The 22,124-nt window shown below is 36.6% G+C and overlaps 1 protein-coding gene across 1 annotated transcript in view; it reads left to right on the top strand.

Moving 5' to 3' along the window:
• Ctu1 (Cytosolic thiouridylase subunit 1) overlaps positions 1–21,627 on the top strand; it is a 175,315-nt gene extending 153,688 nt beyond the window's left edge. Inside the window, exon 15 of the mRNA XM_090412633.1 lies at positions 21,491–21,627. Coding sequence (XP_090268759.1) covers positions 21,491–21,559 — 69 coding nt within the window. The 3' untranslated portion in view covers positions 21,560–21,627. The remainder of the gene's footprint in view (positions 1–21,490) is intronic.
• The last annotated feature ends 497 nt before the right edge of the window (positions 21,628–22,124 follow it).

The raw sequence follows: 22,124 nt of genomic DNA, 5'->3' as shown, positions 1-22,124 counted from the left end.
GTATTAATCATATTATGAAAGAAAGTGGCATTAATCCTGATATTAGAATTGGAGATGTTAAACTTAGCTCTTTGCTTTATGCAGATGATGTACTCCTAAACAGGATTCTCTAAATTGAATAACAGGTGTAGCAAATTCAGAATGAAAATCAGCAATAAAAAGACCAAAACTATGAAAATAGGCAGGACTATGGAAAACTAGCTGAATTCTGAATGATGAGTCTATAGAACAAGTAAAATATTTCAGCTATTTAGTACAGTTTTTTAGTGAAGATGGGAGGTTTTATGTGGAAATGGACAACAGAATAAGCACAACTGGTATTGTGGGTAGCCAGCTGAATAAATTTATATGGAATAAGGCAGAAATTAGCCAAAACACCAAACTAGCATTATACAAGGCAGTGTTCAAACCAGTTGTAAGTTGTGGATCAGAGTTGGGTTAGAAATAAAGCTCTTGATCAAAGATTAGAGACTGCAGATATGAGGGTTCTGAGAAAAATTAGGAGAGTGAATTGATGCCATCAATGGCATCATATTAAAAAAGAAGGTATTAGGAAGAACTTGATATTATTAGCATTCAAGAATGTGTCAGCAGAGCTAATCTAATGTGGTATAGCCACTGAAATAGAATAGGTGAGGAAAGGTTAGCAAAACAGGTGTTGGATGCCAAGATGGCAGAAAAGAGACCCAGAGGAAGATCTACAATCAAAGAAAGACCAAGCTCTAAGTGGATTGATTTAGTCAGACGTGCCTTAGAAGTACAAAGTGTTAGTTACAATAATATTGCAGTGCTCACAAGGAATAGATTGATTTCCAGGAAAATTGCTGATAAGAGAATAATAATGATGTAAACTTAATCATAATGCTGTAATAGTAACCTCAACACCCCTTGGGGTTATGTGTTAGGAAATTGATGATTTATTTATATTTTTTTTGTGTGTGTGTCTTTTCCAGTGAAAGTTTAAATATTTCTGAATAATGAATATTAACTTGCTTATTTAGCATTTGAAATAGGTCAAACAGCAAACAGTCAGCTACTGGAACAAATCTTAAAACACAAACCAACTTAACATCACCAGAGTTCAAAATTGGTAACATAAGAAGCCTGAATGGCAAATAAATGGAGCTAGGAGAGGAGTTGGATAAGTACCAGATCGACATAATAGGAACTGAAACAAAAAAGGCAAAAACTGGTGAGATCTTTCTGAGCAATAAATACAAATGTTATATTCAGGCAATGACAATCAAGGAAAAGAAGGAATAGCCAGAGTATTCAACACTAAATATGAGGCTAATCTTCTTGAATGGGAGGCAGTCTCAAGTAGAGTGATGTTGGCAAATATCAGAATGGGGAACTGGACAATGAGATTTATGGTCCCACAGAAGGTTCTACTAAGGTAGAGGTGGAGGAATTTTTTGAGGCTTTAGATAAAGCAACTGACAAATGAGAAAGGAAAAGTCGGTCCTTGTTGGGGATCTAAATAGCAGAGTAGGAAATGATTGTGAGACATACAAAAATATGTTGGAAAATTTGGAGAAAGAGCAAAGCTAATAATAATGACAAATACCTGTTTGATTTCTACTCAGAACTGGTTATTAATAACACAATGTTCCAGCATAAAAATGTGCACAAATTCACGTGGAGTGAAGAGACAAGGAATAAGAAAAGTCTCATTGACTATGTTATTGTTGATAGTGATGTTTTCTCCCTGGTGCAGGACACTAGAGTGTACAGAGGATTTGAAATCGGAAGTGATCACCATTTAGTCTTGAGCAGGATAAAATTGAATTTCATACTGAAAAGAAGAAAATGTAAGAAAGTTTTAAAGAGAATAAAAGTTGAGCAGCTCTCAGATGTGAGCTGTAGACTAAAATACACAAACATCATTCAAGAAAAAATGAAAGAGTTTGAGAACAGAAACCAAACCTTGGTTCCTGTTCTTGGAGATTCTGTGGCAAGCCCTGAAGAAAACGCTGATTGATTCAGCCAGAGAGGCATGTGGTGAGGTTGTCTGTAAGGATACAAAAATCAGAACTCTATGGTGACACAGGAAGTTAAAGAGGCGATGAAAGAAGAGAAGAAAGCATATCGAAAGTTCCTGGCAAATAAGTCAGCTTGTGCTCTTAGAGAATACAGAGACAAATGTCGGCCTGATTGTCCGAGCGGAGAGAATATCTGCTCTCCAGCTAAAAGACTACTGGTTTGAATCCTGCCATGGGCATGGATGTTTGTGATTGTCCTTGGAAATACCAGTGGTGGTCGGCGGTAGAAAATGGTGTGGTTGCAGTCAGTTAGTGATTGAATGGTGGAGATGGAGTTGTAGAGCAGGTGCCCTCCCTTGATTGGTCTTAGGACTCCCTGGAGGTGTCTAATAATAATAATGTAAGAAAGCTAAACACCTTGTAAAACTAGCTAATAACTGGATCAAGGGATAGAGCCTCCGTAGCTCAGTCAGTATAGACGAAACCCTTTGGTTGGAAATACTTGGGTTTGATTCCCGTCCATGAAGTGAGGAACCTTTATCTGGTATCTAATACATAAGTAGGGGGTTTTTTCACCCAGAAACTTGGGTTTCCCGCAGGCAGACCAGGCAAACCAGCCCCGTGAACACACGCATCTACAGAATAATAAATTTAGTTTAATCCTTTATCCAAGTGTAAGCAAACGAAGTTTGCACCTGAAGCATCTTCAGTACCGAGGCAACTAGTGGTAAAGGTGGACCAAGCTCTCATCACTACTTGTCTTTGCATCTTGGTTAGGATGCAAGTATAATTCCCTTAATGCAAGGAGATGTGCATTAAGAGAAGGGCCACTACCTAGACCAGTTTCAACCTTTATTGAATTTTCATCAGTGGGAGCCAGACCCAGAGGTGGTGATACTAAGGTGGAAGCAATGGAGAGGTCATGTTTACCTATACGAGTTGCCAAAAGCTGTCTCACCTTATTATTAAATTATTCTGGAGTTAGGACTCCCTGGAGGTGTCTAATAATAATAATGTAAGAAAGCTAAACACCTTGTAAAACTAGCTAATAACTGGATCAAGGGATAGAGCCTCCGTAGCTCAGTCAGTATAGACGAAACCCTTTGGTTGGAAATACTTGGGTTTGATTCCCGTCCATGAAGTGAGGAACCTTTATCTGGTATCTAATACATAAGTAGGGGGTTTTTTCACCCAGAAACTTGGGTTTCCTGCAGGCAGACCAGGCAAACCAGCCCCGTGAACACACGCATCTACAGAATAATAAATTTAGTTTAATCCTTTATCCAAGTGTAAGCAAACGAAGTTTGCACCTGAAGCATCTTCAGTACCGAGGCAACTAGTGGTAAAGGTGGACCAAGCTCTCATCACTACTTGTCTTTGCATCTTGGTTAGGATGCAAGTATAATTCCCTTAATGCAAGGAGATGTGCATTAAGAGAAGGGCCACTACCTAGACCAGTTTCAGCCTTTATTGAATTTTCGTCAGTGGGAGCCAGACCCAGAGGTGGTGATACTAAGGTGGAAGCAATGGAGAGGTCATGTTTACCTATACGAGTTGCCAAAAGCTGTCTCACCTTATTATTAAATTATTCTGGAGTTAGAGAAAGATGTAGGAAGTTTTTTTCACTTGGTTAGACTAAAATAAATTTAGTTTAATCCTTTATCCAAGTGTAAGCAAACAAAAGTTTGCACCTGAAGTATCTTCAGTACTGAGACAACTCGTGGTAAAGGTCTCATCTCATCGTGGATCAATCTCTCACCACTACTTGTCTTCGTATCTCCCATAATGCAAAGTATATCTCCTTGCAGAGATGCATAAGCTATGCATTAAGGGAAGGGAATTACTCTGGATTTAGAGAAAGAGTTTGGTTACACTTGGAAAAAGGATTAAACTAAATTTATTATAGTCTACTAACCAAGTGAAAAAACTTCCAACATCTTTCTCTAAATCCAGAGTAATTTAATAATAAGGTGGTACACCTTTTGGCAACTGGTATAGGTAAATATGACCTCTCCATTGCTTCCACCTTAGTATCACTACTTCTGAGTCTGGCTCCCACTGACGAGACCTCAATAAAGATCGAAACAGGTCTGGGTTGTGGCCCTTCCCTTAATGCATAGCATTATACATGTCCACAAGGACAGATTGCCTCAGTACTGAAGATACTTCAGGCGCAAACTTTGTTTGCTTACACTTGGATAAAAGATTAAACTAAATTTATTATACCAAGTGAAAAAACCTCCAATGCATCTACAGACATGGGACATACCTGGAAGCGTGGGGGTAACCACCTTATCCTCGGAGTGAATATGGTTTGGAAGGCCTAAGGACGGCTTCATAACAGGTCACTAGGCCCAATACGTAAAAAGGAAGAAGAAGAAGAAGCTTGTTCAGTATTTGGGTCATGTGTAAGAAAATGACTTTGCAATTTTACTAGCTATCTGAAGTCGTTCTTTAATTAATCCTGCAGTGAGTAGAATCCCATCATCATCGCTTTTTTCTGTTTCATTGAGATTCTCAAGGACAGCTTCTATTATTTCATCATCACTAATAGCCTTGTCAACATCAACCATCAATCTTCAATATCTGCAGGCGAAAAATCATCAAATCCTTCCGCCAACTGCATGTGCTAATCTGATGATATTGGGATATTCAGTTGTATGCAAAGGTACGGGGTTTTTCTTTTTCACACATTCTGGCCAAGTAGTTTTCCAGCATGCATTTAAAGTTGGTTTCGATTCTGATAATGCCAACTTAGCAAGTTTGATGCAATCGAAAATTGGAGAGCTTGGTCCACCTTTGCTACAGTTGCCTTGCTTACACTTGGGTAAAGGATTAAACTAAATGTATTATAGTCTAACCAAGTGGAAAATAAACTTCCAACATCTTTCTCTAAATCCAGAGTAAATTAATAAGGTCGTACACCTTTTGGCAAATCGTATAAGTAAATAAGACTTCTCCATTGCTTCTGCCTTAGTATCACCACTTCTGGGTCTGCCTCCCACTGATGAGACCTCAATAAAGGTCGAAACCGGTCTGGGTAGTGGCCCTTCCCTTAATGCTTTATACATGTCCGCAAGGAGATGTGCTTTACATTATTGGAGATACTGAGACAAGGAGTGATGAGAGCTTGGTCCACCTTTGCTAAGAGTTGCCTCAGTCCTGAACTACTTCAGGTGCAAACTTTGTTTGCCTACACTTGGGTAAAGGATTAAACTAAATAAACTAAATTTATTATACCAAAATAGAAAATTTCTTCCTCACATGAATAACTGTCAGTAAATTATCCTTATTTAGTTCATCCAAAATGTGTTGGAATGTTCTTCTTATGTAGTAAGTTTTGAAGGTATCGATCACACCCTGGTCTAGTGTTTGTATTAAGGATGTTGTATTAGGTGACAGAAAATAAAATTTTCCACATTCGGGTGTTCTAAAACAGGATGAACAGGCATATTGTCTATAATCAATAAAACTTTAAAATCCAGATTTTTTTCCATTAAGTAGCATTTAAGTTCTTGAACAAAACATTGATGGAACCATTCATTAAAAATTTCTTTTGTAACCCAACCCTTTTTATTTGCCTTCCAATGTACTGGTAATGTTTTAAAATCCACACCTTTCATTGCCTGTTGTCTTAGGGATCGATTAATTAGCAATGGTTTTAATATACAATTTCCTGAAGCATTGCTGCAAAATAATAGTCAGACGATCCTTAGCTGCTTTAAAGCCACCCATCACTTTTTTTGTGATTTCGCTATATAAGTTCTACTTGACATTTGTCTACATTCTATAGCATAGAGTAATCCCTGATATTTAAAACGTCAAGTGGGGGGGGGGGGTTCCCAAAATTCAAGTTTAAGCATATATGTACCATACTAGGAAATGATAATTCTAATGGAAATACCCTTTTTAACAGAACTGAATTCAAACAGAAATTTTAAAAATAAGTGCCATTCGAACCATGTTAAATTAAAATATACAGTGTAAAAATAAAATTTGTTTTGTTTTCTAAAAGTGTTATTTCGAAATCGTGTATAAAAAAAACCATGTAGAAAGAGAATTAGCTGTAATTGTCTTAAAATAGAAAAAAAAAAGATCAAATAATTTTCAAATTTAAGCTATCTTTGGGGTTTCTGTTATATACTGTATATGGTTTAGGTACCTTCCTATGATTTTTAATTAGCATGAATTAGAATTTGTGAATCATATTGCTTCTGCATCATCTGCCTTAGAGGCATACACAGCATTTCCTACTCTGCTATTTAGATCCCCCAACAAGGATCATCTCTTCCTTTTTCATTGTGTCATTTGATTTCTCTAAAGCCTCAAAAAATTTCTCCATTCTGTTTAGTAGAACCTTCTGTGGCACCATAAGCACAAATAAATGTAATTGTCCAGTTTCCCATTCTGATATTTTCCCACATCATTCAACCTCTCTTTGCACCATCATCAGCAAATAACTGTATGTCCTTCCCAATGTCTTTATTCTCGTAGACAGGCTTATACATTGGTTATGCATTATTAAAACACTTAAGGAAATGAACAACGTATACTTTAATAAATATTTTCCAATATTTCGGCAACGTCACGTTGCCATCTTCTAAAGGAACTTACAAAAAAAAAAAAAAAAAAGGCACTACAAACACAGTAACTGGGAATGAAGAGATGAAGCTATTGTTCTCCTAAAAGTCCTGATGGTGCCCTCTAGTGGGCTAAGTAGGTGTTCTTGGCCATTGGGCTGAAGGTCTGCTGGTGTAAGCCTCCCAAATTTGGGGCAGTCGCATACAACCAAATTTGTTGAGGTTTGGAGAATTTCTTAGGGCTGAGGCTGATTCCATAAATAGTCTTTCGAATTTGTATTTGCTACGGTGTATTACTGTAGCTTTCTTCCACCGTATTCTATGGCGTGTATCCAGAGCATGGTCTGCAAGACCAGAATGGCTGTACTTGTGAAAGTACAGCCATTCCCCTAGACCTACCTGGTGTATACCAGGTCCCTTGCAGTTGTAAACTGTCTTAATTTGGCCAAACAGGCAGGACAGCGAATATCAGAATTTCTGAACACAAGGACTACATCCGGTTTCACAAGTACAGCCATTCTGGTCTTGCAGACCATGCTCTGGATACACGCCACAGAATACGGTGGAAGAAAGCTACAGTAATACACCGTAGCAAATACAAATTCGAAAGACTATTTATGGAATCAGCCTCAGCCCTAAAAAATTCTCCAAACCTCAACAAATTTGGTTGTATGAGACTGCCCCAAATTTGGGAGGCTTACATCAGCAGACCTTCAGCCCAACGGCCAAGAACACCTAGTTAGCCCGCTAGAGGGCACCATCAGGACTTTTAGGAGAACAATAGCTTCATCTCTTCATTCCCAGTTTGTAGTGCCTACGTGCACGTGGCTTTTTTTTTTTTTTTGTAAGTTCCTTTAGAAGATGGCAACATGACGTTGCCGAAATATCGGAAAATATTTATTAAAGTATAATTTAATTTATATCTTTAACTACATTGTTCATTTCCTTAAGTGTTTTAATAACCCAATGTCTTTAATATGCAGATTTAATAACAATGGACCAAGGACTCATTTTAATTCTTGCAGTTCCTTTAGAAGATGGCAACATGACGTTGCCGAAATATTGGAAAATATTTATTAAAGTATAATTTAATTTATATCTTTAACTACATTGTTCATTTCCTTAAGTGTTTTAATAACCCAATGTCTTTAATATACAGATTTAATAACAATGGACCAAGGACTCATTTTAATTCTTGCAGATTCACATTCCCTGTGTCACTTTTTGATGTCTGTCAGTTAGCCATCCTCTTATCTATGCCAGTAATTTATAATCCAATCCCACATTCTCCAATTCTGTCAAAAGCCTTAGCAAAATCCAAACATATCATGGTATATATCCACTCGCCTTGTCTAGCTCAAGAGTGACATGTTAGTAACAGTAACATGGCCGCAATTCATCTACTATCATCAACAGTAATCCACCCGTCCTGTTTACTTTATCCTCCCTGATAATACTAAATCCATCACATTCTATTCCTGTAACTACATGATCTTCTTTTAACCAAGTCTCACTGATGCCTATAATGTTTGGTGATACAGATGAGTGAATGAGTGTGTGTGTGTGTGTGTGTGTGTGTGTGCGTGTGTGCGTGCGTGCGTGTGCGCGCGCGCGCGCAAAGGTATCTGTGAAGCAAATGAGTATGAGAATGACCAACAAGTGCAGGATCTAGACTCTCAAGCAAAAATATTGAATAGGATAGTCAATTCAAGTAAAGAGTGGTTGCAGTTTCTATATACAAATGCCAGAATTATCAGGAATGAGAGGGACGAGTTTTTGGCATTGATTAGTGCAACCTCACTAAACATTATATACATCATCGGGTTTGAGGTTATATTGCGAGTGGTCATTTAGTTAATTTAGTGCTTGTGTGAAATTAGCGATTTTTATCTGTTTTGTTCTGTTTTTTTCATCACAGAATTAGAATATTGTAGTGTATTAGTGTAGATTTTCCTGCTTTTCAAGTATTAGTATATTTATAACATTTTATTGTAATATTTTCGGCATGGCACCAACGTAATGAACAATGGCTGCAAAGATCAAGTTGTCTGGCAATTTGAATTTGCAAGATATTATTCAGTGCAGTGTATGTGAAATGTATGTATGAAGAAAATTAAAGAATATGTGGAAGGAATTTGAAACTGGAAAGAGAATGTGTATTAACTTTTTAAAAGTGAGTGTCTGTTAGGTGATGAGAACACAACAAATACCGATGATAAGATGGAAAATGATGTTAATAATATCAAATGTGCAGCTGTGGAAATAAGACGAGAATGAAATGGATATCAATAAAGAAATAGTGCATTAAAATCACCTGCTACTTTCTTTTTTAAGCCCTGCTTAACTCTTGCTGCTTCTGCAGTTTTTTAATTTCACGCTTTGTCCTTCATAGGAAAAAGCGTGAAATTAAAAAACTGCAGAAGCAGCAAGAGTTAAGCAGGGCTGAAAAAAGAAGCAGGTAATCCGAAAGAATAATAAAGACCAACAGGCCTTTATTATTCTTTCGGATTAAACAAGAAAAACAAGCAAAGGAGAAAATTATGTATGGAGTCTCAATAATCTAGCGAGTACTTAACAAAAGTATGACAAAATCATGTTTCTCGGGCACAAAAATTCATGATATTAGCCACACCATCCAGATGCAAAAAGAAATGATTGTCTTGGTTGGTACCAATGATTTGAGATGCAAGAAGTATTCTATGAGGAAGGATGTAAAGGAGTTGTTAGAAGAGGCAAAACTGAAGAGCAAGAAGGTCAAGATTGTAAGTCTCCTACCATGCTATGATAGAGGCAAACTGAGGAGGAGGGCATTGATAGCCAATGAATCTATACATAGATTGTGCAAAAGAAATTATATAGAATTTGTGGATCTGTGGTCGCTGTTTGATGGAAAGAAGGATTTGCAGATGAACTACATCTGAATGGTTTTGGTGTTAGATGTCTGGAGAGAGAGAGAGAGCTTTGTTCACCAAGCATGCTGATGCAAATTCAGGAAAGCTTAAGCAATTAGGGTGGAAGCAAGTGAGTTTGTGTGAAGGTAAGCATGAAGTGAGTGAGTGTGAGAATGATCAAGTAATGAATCTAGTCTCTCAAACAAAAATATTGAATAGGTTAGTCACTTCAGAAAGTAAAGGTGGATGGGGGAATAAAGGGATGTTGCTATTTTTTTATACTAATTCCAGAAGTATCAGGAACAAGTTTTTTTTTCATTGATTAGTGCAACCTCTCCAAAAGGTATAGACATTAGTGAGACTCGGCTAACAGCAGATGGTGTAGTTACAGGGATTAAAGCTGAAGGGTTTAGTATTTTCAGGGAAGATAGAGAGGATAGGATGGGGGGGGAGAAGTACTATTGATGATAGCAGATGAATTGCAACCAGGAGGGTGGCTGTTCATTTGAAGCAATCTGGTGTTAAGATTAAGACCAATAAGACAATATACAGTTGGTTGTTGCTATAGGCCAGGGAATTCCACAGATGATCTGAAAGACATGCATCACAAAATTAGTACAATGAGTACAGGTCAAATGAATATTATGGGGGACTTCAACTATGGAGATATAGACTGGAAGGAAGAAAGATCAAATCACGTATGTGTATAAATAGAATTTATACACATACTGAGAGATAATTACTTAAAGCAGCATGTGATGGAGGGGACTAGGGGTGAGAGATTACTGGACCTGGTCATAGGATCAGATGAGCTGTGCATAACCAAGGTGACAGCATTGCCTCCCATTGGTGAAAGTGACCATGCGATCTTGGGAGACTTGGGAGATTGTAAAACATGAGGAATATTCTATCAAGAAGGGGTATTTGTAGAACTACAAGGTGATTGTGACATGCTTAGGAAGATGCTTAAATTTGTACCATGGCATAAAACACTGCAGGCTAAGGAGTCAGTATGGGATATAGTTAAGAGGAAGCAGTATTAAATTGTATACCCAGGGTCTTCTTCCAAACATGGATTTTAGGCCAGGCGGCCTGTTCCAGTCTCAATGCCATCTCTTTTTTGGTCTTCGGATTCTTCTTTTACCACTTATTTTGTATGTAATCTTTAGAGGTACCTGTGACATAGTATATTTATTAATAAAACACATAAAGACCACAGTAATAACTTTTAATTAATAAAGGTACAAATATTTTGGGGGTGCTTAAGGGTCAAAGCTGTATAACTGAGAGGAGACCTCCACATAGCCTTTAAAGGAATGCAGAGAACCGACCAGGGCTTCTGACCTAATGTCCAATCCTCACCTTCTCGTGGTGCACCCTGTTGGGTATCTACTTTGATACTGAACGAACGAGGATGGGCTGGCAATTTGGGATTTAGCCGACCAAATTGTATTCTTATTGGTTAAACCAAAATAAAAAATGATGGTACAACATGACAAAATTTCATGCCGGCTGGGGCGTCGCCCGGTTAAACAAGGCCCCCATTGTTTTCGCCAGGGAACCAGGGCGAACAGCGAAAAGTCAGCTACTGGAACAAATCTGAAAACAAACCCCAACTCAACATCACCAGAGTTAAAGATCGGTACTATCAACATAAGAAGCCTGAATGGCAAAGAAATGGAGCTAGCTGAGGAATTAGATAAGTACCAGATCGACATAATAGGGGTGACTGAAACAAAAAAGACCAAAACTGATGAGATCTTTCTGAGCAATAAATACAAAATGTTATATTCAGGCAATAACAATCAAGGAAAAGAAGGAGTAGCCATAGTATTCAACACAAAATACGAGGCTAATCTTCTTGAATGGCAGTCAGTCTCAAGTAGAGTAATGTGGGCAAATATGAGAATGGGGAACTGGACAATGAGACTTATTTGTGCCTATGGTCCCACAGAAGGTTCTACTAAGGTAGAAGTGGAGGAATTTTTTGAGGCTTTAGAAAAAGCAACTGACACAATGAAAAATGAAAAGTTGGTCCTTGTTGGGGATCTAAATAGTAGAGTAGGAAATGATTGTGAGACATACAAAAATATTTTGGGAAAATTTGGAGAAAAGAGCAAAGCTAATAATAATGGCAAATATCTGTTGGATTTCTGCTCAGGACATGGACTGGTTATTACTAACACCATGTTCCAACATAAAAATGTGCACAAATTCACATGGAGAGAAGAGGCTAGGAATAAAAAAAGTCTCATTGACTATGTTATTGTTGATAGTGATGTTTTCTCCCTGGTGCAGGACACCAGAGTGTACAGAGGATTTGAAATTGGAAGTGATCACTATTTAGTCTTGAGCAGGATAAAATTGAATTTCATATTGAAAAGAATAACATGTAAGAAAGTTTTAAAGCAAATAAAAGTTGAGCAGCTCTCAGATGTAAACTGTAGACTAAAATACAGAAATATTATTGAAAAGAAAATGAAAGAGTTTGAGAACAGGAATCAAACCTTGGAGATTCAGTGGCAAACTCTGAAGGAAACATTGATTGATTCTGCCAGAGAGGCATGTGGTGAGGTTGTGTGCGAAGATAAAAAAAATCAGAACTCCCTGGTGGACACAGGAAGTTAAAGAGGCAGTGAAGGAAAAGAAGAAAGCATATCAAAAGTTCCTGGCAAATAAATCAGCTTTTACTCTTACAGAATACAGAGACAAATGTAAGAAAGCTAAACAGTGTGTAAAACTAGCTAAACAAAAGTCATGGGAGGACTTTGGCAAGAATATAGAAAATAAATATCAAGAAGGTGGCAAAATATTCTGGAGGTTGTTGAAGAAGCTTAGGAATGGAGGAAAGAGTGCTGTAAAAGGAATTAGAGATGATAAAGGTGAAATGAAAACAGGAGAAAAAGATATCCTTGAAGTATGGAGTAATTACTTTGAAAAACTGCTAAATGAAACAAGCAGTGATGACAGCACAGTGATAAAAAACACTGACCAGGCATGCAGTCAGGAATACATATCCATACTTGAAGTAGAAAAAGCCATCAAAGGCTTGAAATGTGGAAAGGCAGCAGGAGTAGATGATATTCGACCAGAAATGCTGAAGTATGGTGGTATAAGAGTCTTACAGTGGCTGCACTGCATAGTTCAGAAAGCCTGGACAGAGGGACGAATTCCCGATGATTGGAGTAGAGCTCTCATAGTACCCATATATAAAAAGGGAAATAAAACTGAATGTGAGAATTACAGAGGTATTTCCCTACTGAGTGTTCCTGGCAAGATCTATGCAAGTATACTTGAGAAACGGTTGAGAAGAATTGTGGAAGAAAAGCTTGGTGAAGAACAAGCTGGATTCAGGCCAAATAGAGGCTGTCAGGATCAGATCTTCACTTTACGACAAATAGTCGAGAAAGCATGGGAATATAACAAAGATCTGTATTTAAGTTTTGTCGATTTGGAAAAGGCATATGACAAGGTGCCAAGAGAGAAGCTATTCAATACGCTGCAGTTATATGGTGTCAATGGGGCATTATATCAAGCAATACTTAGTCTTTATTTGAGTTGTGAGTCAGCAGTTAGAATTGAAGGAAGTACAGGAAGATGGTTTAATATTAAATCTGGTGTGAGACAAGGATGTACATTATCCCCTCTGTTATTCATTATCTATATGGATCACATTATGAAGGAATGTGGTATTAAACCTGATATCAAAATTGGAGATGTTAATGTCAGCTCTTTGCTTTATGCGGATGATGTTATACTTCTAAATAAATCCGCTACAAGTCTGCAAGATTCTCTGACTAAATTGAATAGCTGTTGTAATAGATATGGTATGAAGGTCAGCAATAAAAAGACAAAGACAATGAAAATAGGCAGAATCATTGAAAATGTCAACTGTGTTGTGAATGGAGAACCTGTGGAACAAGTAAAACATTTCAGCTACTTAGGCACAATTTTTACTGAAGATGGTAAACTAAATATAGAAATAGACAACAGAATCAGCAAAGCTGGTATCGTGGGAAGTCAATTGAATAAATTCATATGGAATAAGAAAGAAATTAGTCGGAACACTAAATTAGCTGTATACAAGACTGTGTTCAAACCAATTTTAACTTATGGATCTGAGAGCTGGGTCAGAAGTAAAACACTTGACCAAAGACTAGAGACCGCAGATATGAGAGTCCTGAGAAAGATTAGAGGCGTGAACAGATGGCATCAATGGCAATATCATATTAAAAATGAGGATATTAGGAAAGAACTTGACATTGTCAGCATCCAGGAATGCGTTAGCAGAGCTAATTTCAGATGGTATGGTCACTTAAGTAGAATGGGAGAGGAAAGATTAGCAAAACAAGTGTTCTCTGCCAGGTTGGCAGGAAAACGACCCAGAGGAAGACCAAGATATAGGTGGATTGATACGGTACAAAGTGCCTTAGACGATAGAAACATAAGATCTGATAATGTTGGAGTCTTGACAAGTAACAGACTGATTTGGAGGAAAATTGTAGATAGGAAGTTAGTAATGATGTAATTTTTTCATGTAGTACTGTCATATCCTGTACACCCCTTGAGGGTACATGGCAGGAATTTGATGATGATGATGACAAATATTTTGTACTGAAATTTACAGTACATCTTCAGTGTCATACAAACAGTTAAAAGAATGGAATACAAAGTACAGAACAGTCGGTGGATCACCACATATAATTGTCATGTGCTAGGAGAATAATTACTAAATATTAATAAATAATCCTTTAAAGATAATTAATTTTTATTGTTGGTTTCATAAAATAAAAGTCTCCCAGATTTTTGAGAGAGAGACAGTCATTTCAATTTAAATTCGGCCGATGTAAAATAGCTTCACAACTTTCTTTAAAAAAGCTTCATATTTGAATCTGCATCTATGGAGGAGAAGAGCTTTATCCCACTGGATATTTTGAGTAGTATCAGTGCTGTGTTGTGCTAGACCAGACTTATGAAGTTTCATGTATTCAATATAATATTGATGTTCCTTAATTCTTTCTTCCACAGAACGGCCTGTTTGTCCAAAATAAGATACATTGCATTCACAAGGTATTTGGTAAACGCCAGCCAAAGATAGAGGTGACAGTTTATCTTTTGTAGATGGCAATAAAGAAGATTTTTGTTGATAGGAATATACGTGAGAATCAGATGATACTTCTTCAAAATTCTGCCTATCGGTTCTGAGATGCCTGGAATGTAAGGGATTGGAACTCTGCAGTCTGTTGAAGAAACCTGAGGTATTGGAACATTGGACTCAATTATCTGTTGGATTTGATTGGGTAGTAACCATTTGATTCTTTTAACTTTTTTATAGTAGAAAGTTCATGTTGTAAGATTACTGGAGAGGAGCACACTTTATGTGCTCTATTAATGTAGGATTTGATAATGCCAACTTTTTGAATTGTGTGATGAGCAGACTTTTGATAAATGTATCTGCCAGTAAATGTAGGTTTTTTATTTTGTATCTGTATAATATTTTTGCTAGTCTGCTGTTATCCATTCGATTTAAATGTTCTATTCGGTTTTGTTTATACTGTCTTATGTAGTAATTAGTTGGTTTTATATTCAGGGATTATAAAATTTCTTCATTTGTTTATGGTTCTACTTGGTATATCCAGCTGTTTTTCTGAGAAATTTCATTATTATTATTCAGGCCTCCATGGAGTCAAAAGACTCATTGCGGGAGGTCCTTCCGGGGAAACACAGTCTATCAAGATTCATTGTGGGAGATTCCCCCCCCCCCCCCAAGGAAACACAAAGTATCATACCACTCCTTAAACTCATTGACAGTTCTCGCTCTCACTACTCTATCAGGCAATGCATTCCATGGTTCAACCATCCTCCATGTAAAGAAACCACTCCTCACCCTCTTGCTCACAGTTTCCTTTCGTAACTTCTAGGGATGGCCCCTTGTCATCACTCCTTCCTACTGTTCAACCAAGCGAAAGAACTCCCCAGTGTCAACCCTGTAACTACTTCTCAACAGTTTAAAAGTCTCAATCATATCACCTCTGCTTCTTCCATCTACCAAACTCTGCAGTCCACATTCCCTCAGCTGATCCTCATAACTAACATTGTACAGTCCTGAAACCATCTTTGTTATCTGCCTTTGTACCCTTTCCACAGTTAATTTATCCCCTTCAAATCCTGGGGACCAAATCTGAGAACAGTAGTCTAAGTGTGGTCTGATGAGGGTCTTATACAACGGAATGATAACTCTTTTATCTCTGCAAGTCAGCGTCCTTCTCATTATTGCAGCAATCCTCTGTGTTACCTTCACCACTTTTGCAATATGTCCCCTAAATTTCAGATTTCTATCAATCATCAACCCCAGATCTCTTGTCTCCCCTACTTCCTCCAGTATAGCTCCTCCAATAGAGTATGCAGTATCTCATCGATGTGTCCGAAACCTCAAGACCTTACATTTTGCTGCATTAAACCAACACCCCTATTCATTTTTGCCCATCTGTCTAGCTTATTCAAATCCTCTGGCAGGGCTACCACATCTGCACTATTACTAATAACCCTTCCCAGCTTCACATCATTCGCAAACAACTGAATATTCCCCTGCAATCCGCTGACAATGTCATTGATATAAAGGTTAAATAATGTAGGTCCCAGTACTGAGCCCTGTAGGGCCCCACTTGTAACCCTCTGCCCCACCATACACAACTCTCTGATACCTATCTGACAGCAATCCTGAATCCAGTTGACCAACCTGACATCCAAACCCATGTGCTGCAACTTAAATATCAGCCTATCATGTGGCACCCTGTCAAACGCCTTTGCTAAATCCAAGAAAATGGCAGTATACCTTTCCCTCATCTACTGCTCTTGTAACTTTTTTATAAAAGGCTAGCATATTACTAAAACAAGAGTACCCCTTCACAAATCCAAATGTCTGAAAGTATTTAGACACTTATTCTAATATTTTATTATCTATCACTATTTTACTTCTTATTGGGTTTTCTCCTTTGAATGCCTTTCTTTAAAAAGATGGAGTTGTAGAGCCCTCCCTCAATGAGGCCTTTGACTCCCTGGAGGTGTCAAAGAATAATAATAATTTTTGTTTTTTCTTTAGATATCTATATATATATATATTGAAAAGCAGATGTGAGAGTGTACATCCTTGTCATACTCCTCTTGATATATCTTTCCATTCTGAGATGTGTTCTAATTTAACTGCTATTTTGTTTCCTGTATATATTTCTTGAATGGATTGTAAAAATTGGTTGGGTATATTTAAATCGGTTAATATTTTAAACAATTTTTGTCTACTAATTTTGTCAAAGGCTTTTTCATAATTGATAAAGGCCACGTGTGTTTCTTTTTGAAATTCTCTTCCGTTTTCTATTAATTTCAGAATAAAAATTGGATGTATGCAGGATCAGCCTTTTCAGAAACCATTTTGTTCTTCTAGTAGTTTGTCCTCTACAATACTACTTAGCTTCTTTTTTAATATTACTGCATATATTTTATATCCTGTATTTAATAGACTAATTCTCCTATAACCAGTGCTTTTTTTCAAGAGTTAGGAGGTTTTCCAGACATCCAAACCATATTAAAAAATTTCAGAAGTCTTTCATTAAATTTTTCACTTGCATTTTTGCATAGTTCTATATTTATATTGTCTTCTCCTGGTGTTTTCCTGTTTTTCATCTTCTTTATTGTATTTTTCAGTTCTAACCTTTCTGTTAGGTCATTCTTTGTTTTATAAAATTGTGGAAGAAATTATTGTCTGCGGAGTTAACCTAGTGGCTATGCACTTCACAACCATATGCCTAGTGAAGGAGTGTTCTAGGCTTGATTTCAGTTGACAACGTGAGAAGCTTAAGGATCTTTCTCAGCCATAGCCAAGTTAGCCAGTCTTAGCCTTGGACAGCAGGGTTTTCCTCCCCCAGTTTATCTGGGGTTTTTCATCCTGCAAGCAGGCAAACCGGCCCTGTGAACATAGGCTACAGTCACAGGATATAGTACTTAATCCCTCATTAGGAGGGCTCAACCAGTCCTAAAGGGGACTGGTAAATAAAAATTCCCACATTTTCCCTATCAACAAAATTTCTCATCTATTGCAATTTACAAAAGACAAACTGTTACCTCTATCATTAGCTAGCATTTATGAGATCCCTTGTGAATGTAATCTAACATACTTTGGCCAGACAAGCCATTCTGTGGGAAAAAAGAATTAATGAACATTAATATTATATCGAATACATGAAACCTCAAAAGTCTGGTCTAGAACTACATAGTATTGACACTAAACACAGTATCCAGTGGGATGAAGCTCATCTTCTCCATAGAAGCAGGTTTAAATCTGAACTGGAACGATCATCTCTCTCTCCCAAACTTTTGGGAGATTCTTATTTTATGTAACCATCAAAAATAGTTTTTAATAATAATATTTATTAATATTAATTTCTAGCATGTGGCAACAATTTTTAATTGGTAAACCAGCAACTGCTGTATGTATCTTGTATTCTCGTTTCTTTGATTTGCGTGTTTCTATGTACTGATGATGTACTGTTATTTCAGTACGAAATATTATTATTATTACATGACACCTCCAGGGAGTCCAAAGACTCTTCAAGGGAGGACATCTGCTCTACAACTATTCAGCAACTACTGCCCTCCACCTCCACTTTCACAGACAATCACCAAAGTCCATGCTCACAGCAGGATTTGAACCCACAGCCTTTGGCTGGAGAGCAGATATGCTTACTACTCGGCCAACCAGGCTGGCCGAGATATCTGTATTTTCATTCATTTCATTAAAGTTAATTACTGTGGCTATCATGTTTATTGTTTTCTCCACTTTTTTTTCAGCTCCAGCTTAATGATGATGATATTCATCCGTTTAACTCCCACTAGATTTACTCTCCTGACTCTTGGTACGCAGTCTGCCATTACCTCCTTCAAACATCCTTTACCACTTTCCATGCTCTATCAACATCCAGCCCTTGCCGTTTTACACGTCATGGCCTTGATCCACGCAATCTCCTAAGCTTGTCATACTTACGTGCTCTGTAATTCCACACATACCCCCTTCTTAACTAAAAATTCCACACATTTATCCACCTCTCAGGTCAAGACTGTATGATCACCCTCACCAATTGGTGGCAATGTGTTCATATTCGTTATAGGCAAATTCTCAGATGGAGTTACTAGATCAAGCACTCTCAAACCCCTAGTATATTCCATCACATGTTGTCTCGGGTAATTGTCCCTTAGTAACTGCATAAAATTCATTTCTTTCCTCCTGTTTGTCCTCTCCTCCTTCCAATCTATGGGAGGAGGAGAGGACATTTGAGGCTATCTGGCATGAGATTGAAGCCAATAGAACAAAATATGCAGTTGGATTTCACTATAGACCAGGTGATGGACTCAGCATATAGACTCATTGAGTGGAAGACAGGTAATTATTATGGGGGATTTCAACTATTGGAAATCTTTTATGCCTTTCATCATTGAGTCTATATGCCAATGCATACTATCTCTATCATCTTTTCTATAACCTCGTCTATAGCAGCATCCCACTGCATATTTTGTTCTACTGGCTTCAATCTCACACCAGATAGCCTCAAATGTGCTATTTTCAGTAGCCTGCAGTTGCACTTCTACTCTCTTTGGTTGCATTTCATTGGCTATCATCAGCAACATTTCTCTCATCATTCTTTTCTCTCTATCCTTTCTGAACACACTATACCCTTCACATTCTATCCCACTAACTATATCATCTTCTGTTAGTAATGTCTCAATGCTAGTAACTTTTGGCCAGGATGAACTAACCAATGTCAAATTCGTCCTGCTTGTTTCAGATGCTCGGTCCACAGCTTTCCTGATGCTTTATACTAACTATCCCATTCTCACTCCACACATCCACAAACTCCACTCCTCCTGCGTAACCTATGCATCGAGTAATTTGTTATTATGGTCCTCCTTCTCAGGAGGACCATAATAAAGTAGTGAGCCTGTTGCTGCAGGCTCACTATCTTAACTCTCTTTTCTTTGGCCACTTCCAGTAATTTTTCATGTCCTCTCTCATGCCATACTTTCAAATCATTCTTTCCAGACAATATGATCATCTCTTTCACCGTACCCTTTTGTGTTGTGTTTTTAATATCCTCTAACGTCCTTAATCTTCACACCTAGAAGCCTGTAAGCTAGCTGACTATAAATTTATATGAAACAAGCAAAATCAGTATAAAGACTAAGCAAAACACAGTACCAATTTTAACATATTAAAACATATATTTTATTTAGAAGGGCTTCAAAACATGAGAATTAAAAACTAATAAAATTAAAGACTGGACAAATAATTTAAGTAAATGATTAATTTATTACTAGACATCAAGATTATTTTAAAAAAGCTGTTTAAAAAGTATCTGTAGAAATGGAACTAAGATGCAAATTAACAGTAAAATTTTAGATGCCATGAAAAAATTTTTTCTATTAATAATGAAGGCTAAATATATATATATATTTAGAAAACGAAACATGTTGCGTTTTCAAATAAATCTCATTTTGTTATAATTCTCGGGTTTTAAGTCAGTTAATATTAAAAATGAATATATATATATATATATATATTTATTTATTTATTATTATTTTTTTTTTTTAATCAGTTGGGTGCATGTTTCCTGTTGTATAATGCAGAAGTTTTTGCAAGAAAATATTGCTGATCAGTAGCATGTTCTAGCTTGTATAGCTTAATTGGTGGAACTTGAAGTATTATCATTTACTAATTACTGGCCATGACAGATATATATGTCAACCAAAACATGGATGCGAAGTGTATAATAGAATTGAAATGATATGAATCTGAAGCATACGTAAAATTGAAATAATGTGGATTTGAAGTGTATGTAGGGTTGAATTTGAGATTTGAAGTGTACATAGATTTGAAATTATGTGAGTAAGACATGCCAGTCATCAATTATTTCCATTATGAGATCTGATAATCCCTCAGGGAAATGGTTGATTAGCTAGATTAACTCATGTTTTGCATCTCAGAGCCAGTATAACTGAAAGCAAGAAACACATGGTTCGTTACAGCATATGGGGTAAAGTGACTGTAATTTTATCTAGACATAGATTTAATGTGTACAATAGTTTTATATTTCTAGTTCTTTTATCATATATTAATTATTAATGGGAGGTGGAGGGGGAGCACTATCTGACCAATGGTTAAGAAAAGTGGTTATAATCATTTGCTGCATATAAATATTCATTGTCAATCAGTTTTTTATGCATTCATTTTTTTTAATTACTCTTATCTGAATGTCTTTTGCATTCAAACAACTTTACCAAAATAGCCTTTCTTGGAACAGTTATATAATAAACTAATTTTCTCTCTCTCTCTGTGTATGTGTGTGTGTGTGTGATGGGGGAGAAAAACACTTAACATAAAATGTATTGTAAGACAGTGCTAGAAAGATATAATTCTAACAGTCATCTGCAGTACTTTGAGCAACACCTCCCTTCCTTTCCCAGAATTGCTGATTACAAATTGATCTCCAAAAATTACACAAAAGCAACAAAATAAATCACAAAACTTAAAATAATAATATATCCGAAAAAAGATAAATAACATTGAAAATTTGTGTGGCTTTTATCATGTAGTAACTGAAGTGCCTTGAAAATAGGTTCCATGTTTGGACTCTAGAGAGAGGTTTCCAGATTATTGAAAATATAAACAATACAAAAAAAAAATGCAAAAGTTGAAAAATCCTTAGACTGCCCATTGTACTAATGTACTGTAGATTTACATCCTTTCTTGGATGGAAAACACACACACGTAGTAGTTGCCATTTCAGATAATGATCTAGTCTTAGGAACAGAATTGCTTCATAATTGTTAGATACAACATTTTTAAACATTGATCACGTTACACACAATCAAAATGTATTCTTATTATAGATTTGTTAGTATTTATTCAGTTCATCACTATTTCTATTTCTGTGCAGCTTATTAGTATTCTTGTAAAAAAAAAATTATTTTTAACTACCTTTTTATTTAGATGAAAATATTATCACAAGCGGAAGAAGCATCAGGCCAAGTGGATGCAACAACTGCTCTTGCATTTTAATCGCATTTGTTAGTTACAAATTATAAACATGTAAATTTTTGTAAATAAACATTTGTAATATAATGTCATTATTCTTTCACCATCTGCAGCATATATACATGGTACACACCATATATCTAATAGCATATACACACAGTCACCAAAGTAACAAGACTGAAATAAAATAAAAAAACAAGGGTGCATTGGAGAAACATACACCATTGTTTAACCATTACATTAACTATTTTTCTCAATCAAATACATTTATTTCAGTACTTGAGTGGGGAACTCATTTGTTGTGATAGCATTCAGTGCTTCTGTCAGTTTCTTCTGAATGTCATTGATTGTATCAAATTGATAACCTTTTGCTTTCAGTTTCACTTTAATAAAGTGAAAAAAGTCTACAGTCAGCTCAAGTAAAAAAGAGAAGTAATTTGAGCACTACATCCTTTTTTTAAAAAAACAAACAGAAATGTCTTTATGTTGATTGCTGTGTGAACTACATTATCAGGCAAAAACTGCCATACAAATTGTTCCATGCTGTTTCTTCCATCAAACTTTTTGCTATCTTTAAACTAGACTGTTA

This window comes from Typopeltis vanoorti, chromosome 23 (genome assembly GCF_054136105.1).
Source record: "Typopeltis vanoorti isolate ZY-2024b chromosome 23, IOZ_Tvanoo_1.0, whole genome shotgun sequence".
NCBI lineage: Eukaryota > Metazoa > Arthropoda > Arachnida > Uropygi > Thelyphonidae > Typopeltis > Typopeltis vanoorti.
This window is presented reverse-complemented; position numbering and strand designations above follow the sequence as displayed.